Raw genomic sequence first — 12,679 nt, 5'->3', positions numbered from 1 at the left:
TATCAGATTCTACTTGTCTGATATTAACCTGGAGGTAACTGCAAGGGTGATTTAGTTACTGTCAATATTATCTCTTAGTAAATGACGCAGTTTAGTAGGAAAACACTCCAATAAAAAAATCTGTTACTATATATCTTCTATGGCTGCTTCTTTGTTTAAATTTTTGTATTTGGATGTTTTAAGATGGTCTATATCTGTAATGCCTAATAAAGGTTTGGAGAAAGAAAACCCTAACCCTAACCCTCTCCCTGGCATAGCACTGCTGATCCCTACATTTTCAGTACATTTGGCTGGTATATTGCTTAATCCACAACAGAGAGTGACAGATGTTCCTCTTCTGTGTCCTTTGTGTCTAGTAAGGCAAAAAAACTGCCGTTGTGCAAGACGCTGTTTTCATCTTTACTTGCGAATCTTCTCTCTTTATCTGCTGGAGTGAGATGGAGAACTTTGTGCATCTCATCTTCTTGGTCTCCTTGTCAGGTATGAGATTTAGAATCCTATGCTGGTTGGATAAGCGGGTGATAAGCAGGCTATAGGAACAGATTATAGTATGAATGGGTCAGATAAGGACTGTGTTGATATGTATGCATATCAAGGCACAATTGATCCTGCTGAAAACAAGCTATCTGGACTAAGAAACTTTTTACTAAAATGTCATTCTTAATTTGCCAAGCACCAGTGGTACATCTTACTTGCTTCTGCTGTCTCCATGTGGCACGCTTTGCAAATTGCATTGAATGGGATAATGGGCTAGGGATGGTGTGTATGGAAAGTTATGTCCACAGTGCAAGAGACTGAGCTAAAGGAGTCTGTTGGGTCTGTCCTCTGGCTGTATAGACCTAATATTCTATCATTCTGTACAGCAGATACAAGATTACGAAAACCTCAAACTGTGATCAGCCAAAGGGCAAAGCAGAAGCACCCTGTGCTAGATGAGAACATAAGGAAAACTCTGGCTATATCAAGCCAGAGGCCAACTAGTCCAGCATCTTGTTCTCACAATGGCAAACCAGATGCCTATGCCAACACAACAACAGTGGAAGCTGAAGAAAGCCATCATGGCTATTAGCCACTGATAGCCTTATCCTCCATGATATTTATGCTTACTTTTATTTATACATCCATTTGCTCTGCTTGCTTGCATGCTTGTTTCACATCCCACTATATTCGGTGGGTGCAGAGCAGTTTACAGCAGCTTATCTAAATGTTTGCACCCTCCTCTTTGCCACAGGGGAGGGCTGAAAATGGGCAAGGAATGGAGTAGCGATGAGATAAGAAATACTTGAATCATGACTGGATGTCTTTAGCAAAAATATTTGTGTGGATCAGAAGCAGTAGTTAAAAACAGTCATTGGAGGCTGTGAGTTTAAGGGATGGTGATGTGGAGGGGATGCTAAACCCTTTCTCATCCAGCCATTTCTCTTCTTCTCAATCCTCCCCTCCACCATTTTTCACCTCTAAGGAGAACATAACACACACACTATTAAAGGTTACCAATGTGCAAAATATACATCATTCTGCAAGGGAATGAAAAGGACCAACACATGTACAGAATGTTATTGATTGCAAGGGAGTTGCACTGGTGTGAACACAACCATTCAAAGCTGCAACAAAAGGCATTCTGGATCATGGAGCAACATTAAACTGTTTCTTCAGGCAGCAGATTCCATTTTTCCCTGTCCCAGCTCAGAAAAGGGGTTGAAGGCGATTCTGACTTCAAGGGCAAAAATCTCTAAGTAATTCCCTTATGCAGTGGAATCGCCCCTGTCAAGAAAAGATGCACTAGAGAGAGCTCCTCTGTCTATATCAATAGATTTCCTTCTCTCGAAATTGGTCGCTAAATCATAGAATCATAGAACTGTGGAGCTGGAAGGGACCCCGAAGGTTGGATAATCCAACCCCATGCTTTGCAGGCAGAGAGCTCTTCCAAAAGACCTGTTTGTTGAGCATTCATCCCAATTTGTTGCACAAATTTGCACAGAGGTTGTACGAGGTTATATTGAGCATGCATCCTGATTTGTTTGCGTGGAGGTTATATGGCATCACCAAACATCACCATTATCCCACACTTTGCATTACATTTCCCCATTATTTTTCTAACTCCCCCAAATCTGCGGGTTTCAGGGAGAGGGTTTGTTCTGCCAGACTTTGATTGCTCAACCTAACTTTCCCACCGTATGACTGAATCATACCCACAAAATAGTGACAGTCTGAAAGCAGCCTCAGGCTGCTCTTCCGCAATCCCCATATTGTACCACTCTGGAGCAGGACTTAAGGCAGAGGCAGCATGCGTGAGTCACATCTGACCAAATCATACTTTACATTACTCATGCTTTTTAAAAATGTGCTTAAGCTAGCCATTTTTATTTTGAACAAGAAGCAGAGTTGTGGGCTTCTGATCCTGAATTTATTCCTGGTCCAAATTGACAGCCTGCTGCATATTGCCCCCACCAGCTGCTTTGTGCTACCATAAGTAAAGTTAACGGTGAGACGTGGGTGGCGCTGTGGGTTAAACCACAGAGCCTAGGACTTGCTGATCAGAAGGTCGGCGGTTCGAATCCCGCGACGGGGTGAGCTCCCGTTGCTCAGTCCCTGCTCCTGCCCACCTAGCAGTTCGAAAGCACGTCAAAGTGCAAGTGGATAAATAGGTACCACTCTGGCGGGAAGGTAAACGCCATTTCCATGCGCTGCTCTGGTTCGCCAGAAGCGGCTTAGTCATGCTGGCCACTTGACCCAGAAGCTGTACGCCAACTCCCTCGGCCATAAAGTGAGATGAGCGCCGCAGCCCCAGAGTTGGTCACAACTGGACCTAATGGTCAGGGGTCCCTTTACTTTACCTTTAAGTAAAGTTAACAGCACTTTGGGGGGGGGGGGGATAAACAGTCACAGGAGAAGGAGAATTTTCAGCCGCAAATCAGTTTGGGCCTGTTCTGGATTAAGGCCCCCCTAGCTGCTGCTCCTTCACACAAAAATGCCCAGCTTAAGCAAGATTTTTTTTAAAATGTAAAAAAGCATGAATATAACAATGTTTTTAATAGGCCTTAGACCTGGCTCCAAGGTCTCGCATCTATTAAAACAGCCCAGTAATCTTCCCACCAGTGATGCAGAGACTTCAGAGACCTCAAGGTTTGGCACAAACTGAATTTTGAAAAGTTGCTGACTAAAGCAATTTGCAAGCAAATCAGCTGGGGTGTGAGTGGGTGGATTTGCCTTCTTACATCGAGGGATCTCCTCCCCATTTATGCAGGTCATGTATATTGTAAAATATATATATCTGAGCAATGTGGGTGGGGCTCTGGATGATGTGTCCCCAGTGCTGTAATATGGTCACCTCCCATTACAAAAATGGAAGTATGGAATACAACCCTTCTCTCCTTCCTAGAAGCATACGCGACTGAGGATGTTCCAACGGTGTATGGTGTCGAAGGAGAGCCCATCACCATCAATTGCACTTACAACCCCCAGGAGAACCAGTGGAGAGAGAAGAGTTGGTGCAAGCTCATCAGTGAGATGTCATGTCAGCATGTTGTCAGCGCCCGGCGTTTTTGGATGCCGTTCCTCAAAAGAAAGAATGGCACCACCGCCATTGCAGACAACATCCAGAAGGGGATTCTCACAGTGACCATTGACCCATTCCAGAAAGAGGATGCTGGTTTGTATCAGTGCAAGACGGAATTCTTGGGGATTACGAATATCCTGCAGAAAGTGAAGGTGGAAGTTCTGACAGGTAAGTCCCACCAGGGTCTTTAATCAGCTGTAAGCCTTGCCTTCTAAATAGTCATATCTATGATACAAAATTATGACCCCAAATAAGATATTAGACCCACTGTACAAAGACATGATAAAAAGCAGGCACAGGCGTAAACTTCTTGCTCAGCACAAAGGAGGGCGAGGAAGAGCTTTTTTCTCGCTCTTCTTGTATAGCCTTCCCCAGTGCTTTTTTTCTGGGGGGACTCAGGGGTACACATTCCCCAAAAACATTTTGTGAATCTAAGTTTGGTCTCATTGAGGGGCAGTATTTCAATATGAGTAGGAAAATGAGAGTACCCCTGAACATTTTTTTTTAAGAAAAAAAGCACTGGCCTTCCCTATTTCAACAAAGATGGAAGACTTCGGCTACAGAGCAATGTCCTTAAGGCTTCAGTCTACACACTTATGGTACCCGGGAGTAAGTTCCATTGAGAACAATGAGGCTTACTTCCAAGCAGAGATGTATAGGGTTCCACTTCTAGTCCAAAACCTACAAGTGGTCTTTGGGCTCATCTATACTGTTGCTTAATAGGGATAGTTAGCTTCCTGTGCTTCCATTGATTCTGTGTTGTCTGAATGACAATTCTTCTCCAAATTACTGCCTTCTCATCTTTCTCTCTTCCTCAATCTGGATTTGCTAATACCTTCTCCTTTTTGGAGTATCCCTGGGATGCAAAAATCCAGACTGAGAGAGAGAGAGGAAAGCAGTGGCTTGAAGAACATCCTATGCCCAGCAGTGAATTGATGGAGGTACAAGGAAACTTGCTATCCACAATGAGCAACAGTACGGATGAGCCGGTCATGTTTATTCCTGGTTGTGACAGAGGCCTGCTCTTAATCATTGCCTTGGGTAAAGGAGTGGAAGGTAAATAGGGGTTTACTCTGATCAATCTCTGACTGATTTGCAGTTGATAGACAATTGGAGTCAGAAATCCTTGCTCAACAGCAGCAGCAGCAGCAACAACAACAACAACTAGAAAAAGCTTTCCTCCTCTGTACAAAGTTGCTGGGAAAACAAGTCTTGGGGAAAAACCAAGAGTGGATTTATTGTGTGAAAGGACTTAAAAAAAAAAAAGAATTTAGCACCAATCCCAAATCCCTGGGCAGAGCTTATGCTCAGATGTACCTTGCTCCTTAATTCTTAACATATGTCCACTTGCCTGGGCCACTATTCTGCACCAGCTGAGATTGGTGGACCTCAAGATTCTGGTAAAAAAATCTGCCCACCCCTGCCTTAAGATGTTCTTATTTTGCCAGCTAAATTGCTGTGTTTCTGCCCCAGGTCTATGGGAGACTGAAGCACCTGAGGAGCCCAGAGCAGTGCACAGCATCTCCAGGTAAATCTGTACATTCGTTTTATTGGTAAGCCTCAGGCATATTGTCATATATGCAAATAAATATATGCATATACATGTACTTTGCCTATATGCAAATATCTACCCTGTCCTTCTGTGAGAAGTACTCTCAAGGGACTCAGCTATACAGCTGCAAATATAACGTTTTAAGTGCATTATACAAATGCGACGCTAGATGGCACTGATGGGATAATGGCAAACTCCATATATATTTTAAAACATTTTTTAAAAAAAAAATTCACAGTGGTTTTTTTTTAATCTGTGTGGATTCAGCCAAGGTGGCTTACATGGCAAAATCTGAATAAAAAGCAAGTTGAAATGAATAATAACCATTAGAACACAAAAATAACAGCAGCGCAGGAAACATCTCAGCACACACTTAAACTTCATCAGCTCAAGGCTGGGGGTGGGGGGTGGAGCTGGAATGAATAAATCCCATGCCAAGCTACTCTGGTATGGGGAGTGCACAACAGGTTTTTAAGTAGCAAGCTTGGCAGTTCTTACTATAGATAGGATACAAATACAGTGGTACCTCTGGTTACGTACTTAATTCGTTCCGGAGGTCTGTTCTTAACCTAAAACTGTTCTTAACCTGAAGCACCACTTTAGCTAATGGGGCCTCCCGCTGCTGCCGCGCCTCCACTGCACGATTTCTGTTCTCATCCTGAAGCAAAGTTCCTAACCCGAGGTACTATTTCTGGGTTAGCGGAGTCTGTAACCTGAAGCGTATGTAACCTGAAGCGTATGTAACCCGAGGTACCACTGTACAGTCGAAGTTGAAGCCTGGTTTTTCATTAAGGAAATTTAGGCTCTTTCCCACTGATGGTTTGTGAAGCCATGTGTGCATGGCATTAGCCACAATCCATGTCTATCCTGCAGATGATTGAGAAGTCCTGTGTTTTGGTGTGCTTCCCCCCCCCCCCCAAACCAGCTTCGATCTGATCTGAAAATGTTAAGACGTATTAAGACATCCCCCCACACTGGTGTGGATAGACAGTGAGTGACTCAGAAGCACATCCAGTCTTACTGAGGTGTACAATAACATGCAGGTACTTTTTCAGGCAAAGGGTGGAGGAGGTAAGCAACCTCGCTGCATTTTAAGTTGGCAATGTGCACACAGTCAGTTAGTGATGAAGCTTGATGGCAGAGATGAGAGACAGATATAATGGCTTTAATAGACTTACGTCCTTCCTTGGGACTTAATCGCTTTTTGGTCCAGCAGGTTTTTAGGTGGCAATGTGTATAGATCAATTAGTGGTGGTCTAGCCTTGCTGGATTTTGGAGACCTCTCTGCTCGTTCTGGTGAGTGAGAGGTACCAGACTCCTGCCCTGTTGGTTTCACTGTAGGAAGACAATAGCTTCCTTCACAATCTTGAGTGTCAAGGAAGTTAGTAGAGTAGATGCCACACCTCACCTCACTGAGCCTGGGCCCGTTCCTGTTCAACATGTAGCCTGCAAAAAAATATAATAAAATAAAATAATAATAATAATAATAATAATAATAATAATAATAATAATAATGCTGCCATGGAGCAAAGCACTTCATCCAACTAAACTGCAGGGGATTCGAAGGACTCAGATGTGTTTCCAATCCTTGGATTTAGATTTGCCTGACCATCTCTTAAGAAATTACCCCAATCATCATCTCCCCCCTGTGTTGCAGAAGGGAAAATGTATTCGAGGCCCTATTGAACCTTGTATTTCCTTGGAGATTTCTGATTCTCTGCATCCTCCCCTTTTCTTGACTGGCACATTTCACCAGGGATATGCAAGATGATTCTGACATAGAAATTACCCATTCTCATTACAGCTCCTACACTTGTGTTGCTAGCAAGTGACAAAGGGTGGGCTCAAATAAATCTGCTAAATGTGATTACCTTGAACATAATTCACTGGGACTCTTCAGCTGTGACATCTCAGGGGTGATTCAGCTGTTATTTGCCCACGTAAGGCACAAGCAGACATGCTGGTAGCAGATTCCAAGCCAGGCCTATAAAGCAAGGCAGTGGGAGAGATTTAAAGCACAGTATGAGGAGGCAGGAGGAGAAAGCTAACTCCATCCCTCTCCTAGGCTTTCCTGATGAAACTTGAATCAATCCAATGCTTCATACTAGGAGTAGCCAATATGCTGCCCTCCAAATGTCATAGAATCATAGAGTTGGAAGGGACCCCAAGGGTCATCTAGTCCAACCCCCTGCAATGCAGGAATCTCTATTAATGCATACCTGACAGATAGCCATCCAACCTCTGCTTAAAAACGCCAAGGAAGGGGAGTCCACCACCTTCTGGAGAAGTGTGTTCCACAGCTCTTACCATCAAAAGGTTCTTCCTAATGTTTAGTCAGAATCTCCTTTCTTGTAACTTGAATCCATTGGTTCGAGTCCTACCCTGAAGAACAGGAGAAGACAAGCTTTCTCCGTCTTCCAATGTGCCGGCCCTTTTAGATAGTTGAAGGTGGCTGTCATATCTCCTATTAGTCTCCTCTAAACATACCCAGTTCCCTCAACCGTTCCTAAGGCTTGTTGTTGAACTACAACTCCCATCAGCCCCAGCCAGGATGGTGGGAGTTGTAGTCCAACAACATCTAGAGAGCACCATATTGGCCACCCCAGCATTATGCATAGGGCTGCATTGAAAAATGGTCTGGAAACTTCAGCTGGTCCAAAATAGGGCAGCAAGATTATTGTGAACAGGCTGAAATGGTGACATTATGCCAGTGCTTTGCTATCTGCACTGACTTCCAGCCTATTTCAAGGCTCAGTTCAAAGGTCTGGTATGACTTTTGAATAGCTTAGAGCCAGGGTACCTGAAGTAACAACTCCCATATACCTGTCTGCACACTAAAATAATATTCAGAGGCCCTTCTCCATCTGCCCACCCCAACCCCATTAGGCCAGGCAGAAGACTACTGAAGACAGGACCCTTTCAGTGGTAGCCCCCTACTTGTGGAAAGCCCTCCTCAGCAGGGCTCACTTGACACCTACATTGTGGTTTTTACTGCATCTGGATAAGGCCTCTTTATTTCCCCAGGCTTTTCAGTTTTAAAAGCATGTTTTGGGTACTTTTTTAGACCTTAGGACCTATTGGTTTTAGTTTAAAGTTGTTTTAACTGCTGTTTGATTTCATATTTTTATAATATTTTTATATTTTATTAGGTGTGGGTGTTTTAAATGTACACCATCCAAAGAAATTAATGTTAATGGATGGTATGAAAACGCTGTAAATTAAGTGCTTTTTAACTATTTCCATACTGGTGGGAATTCTTGTTATACCCTCCGCCCCTAAAGTCAGAAAAGTTAGCTTTTAAAAGAACTGGCTGGGGTACTGGTAGGGGAAAGGTTCATTCCCCACGCCCAATCCATGCTCCCCTGCTTTATAGGGATTTGTCAGGAACCCAGTCTTGACACTCGGGATTGATGCCATCATGTGTACTTTGGCCCTTAGAGAACAGAATATTTCCAGTCTCTGTAGGAAGAGTTTCCACCCTTCATTAGGCTTCCATGTGGAATGCAAACTCTTGGCAGCAAAATGAATTTTATACTTGCCAAAAGCTATGTTAAACAAATGGAACTCGACAGGAGGAACATTTTCAAAACACAATGAACTGTGAAGGAAGGCAAAAGCACCTCATAAATCTAGTCAAGCTAAAAAAATCTTAACTTTCCTCTTCCATGTGAATGTTAAGACCCTCAGTTCCATATCCCACTTCTTCTTTTTTCCATGGAGCTCCATGTTCCATCCAGGCTCAGACCAGCTTTGCTTCAGCAACACGGCTGCGTCACATTCCTTCAGACCATGGCTGTGTACACATTGCCATCTTAAAGCACAGCCGGGTCATTCTTTTTCTCAATGAAAGAACTAAATCCTTTTGGGAGGGATGGAGTAACACATCATACACTGTATTTCATAAGAAAGGACAGAATATATACGGATTGCAGCTAATGCCATGTGTACTCTGTTTCCCAACCCAGCAGTGGCACCCCACTGAATGCTGAGTGAATGGGAATGTGCACACAGCCCATGTCCTGGGCTCCAGGGAAGGCAACTCAGCAGCTAAAATCTGTAAAAAGCACTCCCACTGCCCTCCCCTGGAGCTCAATGAGATTGAGTGGCATCAAGGAGCACCCAAGACTGCATACTTACTCCTTAAGGGAAAGTGTGAGTCCATCAAGGACAGCACAAACCCCAAGACCTACCCCTCAGCACCTTCGTCTTGTCAGGCTATGGCTGGTGGCTGATGCAAATAAAGATTCATTCATTCATTGTCAGGCTCACTGTCCATTTGTTATCCATCATCTAGTGAACTATTCAAGGTCTCCTAAAAGTGGCATACAACAAGCAGAGCTGGGGACTTCTTAATATATAGGAGATACTGAGCTTTGGTTATTCGTGCACAGCTGCTATTGCTGCATGTAAATATTGACAAGAGTGGGAAGAGGGATCTTTGAGGTAGAGCCAAACCATCTATGGGCAGCTTCTGATACCATACATTACATTAGGCTCTTGCAACGTCTATGAGCCCTGCAACTCTAAGCAAATTTGAATGTGAGTTGGGGCATCAAGCAAAAGGAAATAAGCCTTGCACTGCAGAGTTTGGCACTCTGAGCTTTTATGTTAGTGCATCAACGAGGAAACTCTGCCCACCAAATGTTGCTGAACTCCAACTCCCAACAGCCCCACCCAGCATGGTCCATGGGAGGGAGTTGTCATCCAACATCATCTGCAGGTCCATGAGTCCCCTCCTCCCTGTGTTACTGCATACAAAGTTAACTAGTTAAGCTCAAAAATAATTCTGGAACATTGCACCTGAGTCCTCACTGCTTAAAGACCAATAAAACCGCTGCAGTTTCATTACTTCACTATTTCTGCATTTTGCAGTGCAATTCTATTCAGAAACAAGTCCCACTGTGTACAATGAATAGTTCCCTGAGTAAATCTGAAGGACTTGTGATCAAGTGGTATATAAATTTGATGAAAAAATACATAAATAAAGGAAATGACACCTAGACATATTAGTTAGAACTGGCAGTCGCTAGCTACTCAAAGTGAAATGGCTGCAATGTAATACAGCAACAGCCATGCCAAGCAACCCCGAGTGGCTCAATTGAGAAATTGTTTCCCCTCCTTTTCTTTGTTATAATTCTTTTCACAATAAACTACCTGCTTCATGCCCTGTCGCATTTGTATCTTTCCAAAGCACCCTGTCAGATGCTGAAGTCAATCTTCGCTTCCTTGTGGCTGGATTCTTGGGTTTCAAGCTCCTGGTTGCTGTAGTCATCTTGATCGCTGCCAAGAGCCAGTGCAGCAGACAGACAAAGGATGAGAGCCATGGAGAAAATGAGCACCAGCTCTTCCCAATCACAGGTGATGTCAGTACTCCGAGTGCAAGAGACTACTGAGAGCAGGGCTGCTGCAGAGGTCCTTTTTAAATGACTTCCACAGAACATGAATGGGGCTGGCCATATCTTGTACCAACCTAGTAGAATAGGGAATGTCAAGGTGAGTGCCTCACTGTTCTGTACCCTAGACCACCTTGCAGAGCATTTCGGGGGCATACAACCAGCTTACAAAAGGAGCCAAAAATGCTAAGATGGGAGCCCAAATGTGTATATTGTTTCCAGCAAGGCAAGTGCCTCCTTGAGCTACGTCTAGTCTAGGCCTGATGCAGCCCAGAATCACCTGTGACATCACAGAATTCTGGGGCCTGTTTTCAGTTAGTGTGCAGAGCTACCCACAATGCAAACAGCACACCATCTTGGATTTCTGCATTGCTTCCTTGAATCGTGGCTCTCCTGATGGCTGCCTATTCTAGCCGTGTTTTTCAGTTGCCCCCTCCCACAGCTGATGGGTACATTCACAATACAAATTCATGACTTTCCACAATGAATCCTGATGACAAGTTCTGTGAAAATGCTATAAATTTGTTGAGAGACATCCAGCAATCAAGCCCTGTTGTGCCTTCTGGAAAAACCCATGGCATTGCTAACCCCAAAATGGAAATAATGAGTCAGGAATTTAGTGTGATGCAATGGGCTTGTAGATCATGAGTTCTCTAAGTGACACATTTGAGGCATTGCTGTTTGTTCACAAGCTTTTAGAATGAATTGCTGTTTCATTCTCCTACTCCGCCACCCCAGTATTCCAACTGCAAATTCATTTCTTTAAAATGAAAGCTTGGAGTGCTGTATATTAAATAGAGAAGATAACTTCATGTGGTAGTAGCGACCTTGGGTTATATTTGGATGCTTGCTTCGTTTAATTTCATAGCACATATGTCTCTTCTCGTTTCCAGGCTAAAAGGGGAAGTTTGGCATAAATGGGATGTGATGGAAAGATGAATGAGTAAGAATTCAAAGATAGGTGCATAGAAATTGCTCCAATAGACAAGATGTGAAGGACATGCTTGCTTTCTCCTGTGGCCTGTGCCCCTTGACCAATGCAAGGACTGTGGTGGTTCCATTTATAAAGCCAGATGTTGCCAGCAAGTCAAACTAAACAGCTTTGCTGTAGACAATAAAGAGTATCAGATGGATGCTCCGCCCAGAAGCACTTTTAATATTATCTTGAGAACAATCTGTATAGTGTAAGAATAAATGTAAGAATGTACATCTCTTTCTCTAAGTTCTTTCTGTTGCAAAGGGAGCATAACAATAATTACATGCAGAAAAAGAAAAGAATGGCTCACACAATATAAACTGCAAGAACTCAAAACAAAGATAATAAAAATAAACTGTAGTATGAAAACATAATAGTTCCTTGAGTGAATTTGAAACTTAAGTATGAAAATTATGAGCATATGTAAAAAAAATACCCCAAAGGTAACTGCTGCATTAGAGATGGAATTGGGGTTAGGTTGTACACTACATCAGACCCTCATGTTCATGGCCCATTTACGTACACGTGCCCAGAGACAAGATGTATCCTGCCACACCAGACTCACAATGGAATCCTGTTCATCTTTACTCAGAATTCCAAACCTAGAAATTTAACTTCTAGAGACTTTGGGGAGGGAGATGAACTCTGAAGAACACTTGCTCTAGCAAATCATGTTTACAGTGCAATCCTGTGACACAGTAATCTGAGAGTAAGTCACAGTGAACACAATAAAACTTGCTCCTGAGCAAACATGAATAGGAAAGCACTGTCACAAAACTTTAACAAGGCATCCCCAAGAGACAGGACCAGGGATGGTGAGCTGACAGGGACAGACAAACAGAGATGCCCCTGGTAACTTGGGAAGGATGAAGTCCTTTGTCATGATTTGGTAGAATCTTGGAAGCTTATTGATGCATGTTATAAAATATACAGGTCTTGTGCACAACCTTGGGAACTCAGGTTCAAACACCTTTCAAAGTCTTCAGGGCAAGGAGTCTGAAAGGTCAGGTCCATTGAATGTGGTGAACAGGGCAGCCCTACCATTAGATAGAGTGAGGCAGCCACCTTAGGCAGAAGCTGGGGGAGAGAAACTTCATCCTTGCCTTTGACACCTAACATATGACCATCCTTTTATTAGGTTGGAAGGGCAGGCCAGTAACTGAGTAAATCAGCAGCAGCACTAAAGATTTCCACTTCTC

The 12,679-nt window shown here is 43.4% G+C and overlaps 1 protein-coding gene across 4 annotated transcripts; it reads left to right on the top strand.

The window, feature by feature from the left end:
- Positions 1-343: 343 nt before the first annotated feature.
- Positions 344-11,711, top strand: LOC114599255 (triggering receptor expressed on myeloid cells 2-like). Of its 4 annotated transcripts, none has more exons than XR_013392954.1 (5): positions 344-480; positions 3,383-3,727; positions 5,033-5,087; positions 10,303-10,604; positions 11,398-11,711. XR_013392954.1 is itself a non-coding variant. In XM_028734122.2 (5 exons), exons 1-5 carry the CDS (start codon positions 438-440, stop codon positions 11,400-11,402), a joined length of 615 nt encoding a protein of 204 aa, XP_028589955.2. In that variant the 5' UTR covers positions 344-437; the 3' UTR covers positions 11,403-11,711. The 4 variants fall into 4 exon arrangements, 3 of the variants coding, with proteins under 3 accessions (XP_028589955.2, XP_028589952.2, XP_028589953.2); XM_028734122.2 differs by having other exon boundaries at positions 10,303-10,469; XM_028734119.2 differs by having other exon boundaries at positions 10,303-11,711.
- Positions 11,712-12,679: the final 968 nt, after the last annotated feature.

This window comes from Podarcis muralis, chromosome 5 (genome assembly GCF_964188315.1).
Source record: "Podarcis muralis chromosome 5, rPodMur119.hap1.1, whole genome shotgun sequence".
NCBI lineage: Eukaryota > Metazoa > Chordata > Lepidosauria > Squamata > Lacertidae > Podarcis > Podarcis muralis.
This window is presented reverse-complemented; position numbering and strand designations above follow the sequence as displayed.

What these genes read in the sequence shown, in the direction of transcription:
- LOC114599255 (XM_028734119.2), top strand. Translation starts at nt 438, where the DNA reads ATGGAGAACTTTGTGCATCTCATCTTCTTGGTCTCCTTGTCAG. An exon ending in CTTCTTGGTCTCCTTGTCAG is followed by an intron (nt 481 to 3,382) that starts GTATGAGATTTA and finishes TCTCCTTCCTAG; the next exon opens with AAGCATACGCGACTGAGGAT. An exon ending in GCAGTGCACAGCATCTCCAG is followed by an intron (nt 5,088 to 10,302) that starts GTAAATCTGTAC and finishes ATCTTTCCAAAG; the next exon opens with CACCCTGTCAGATGCTGAAG.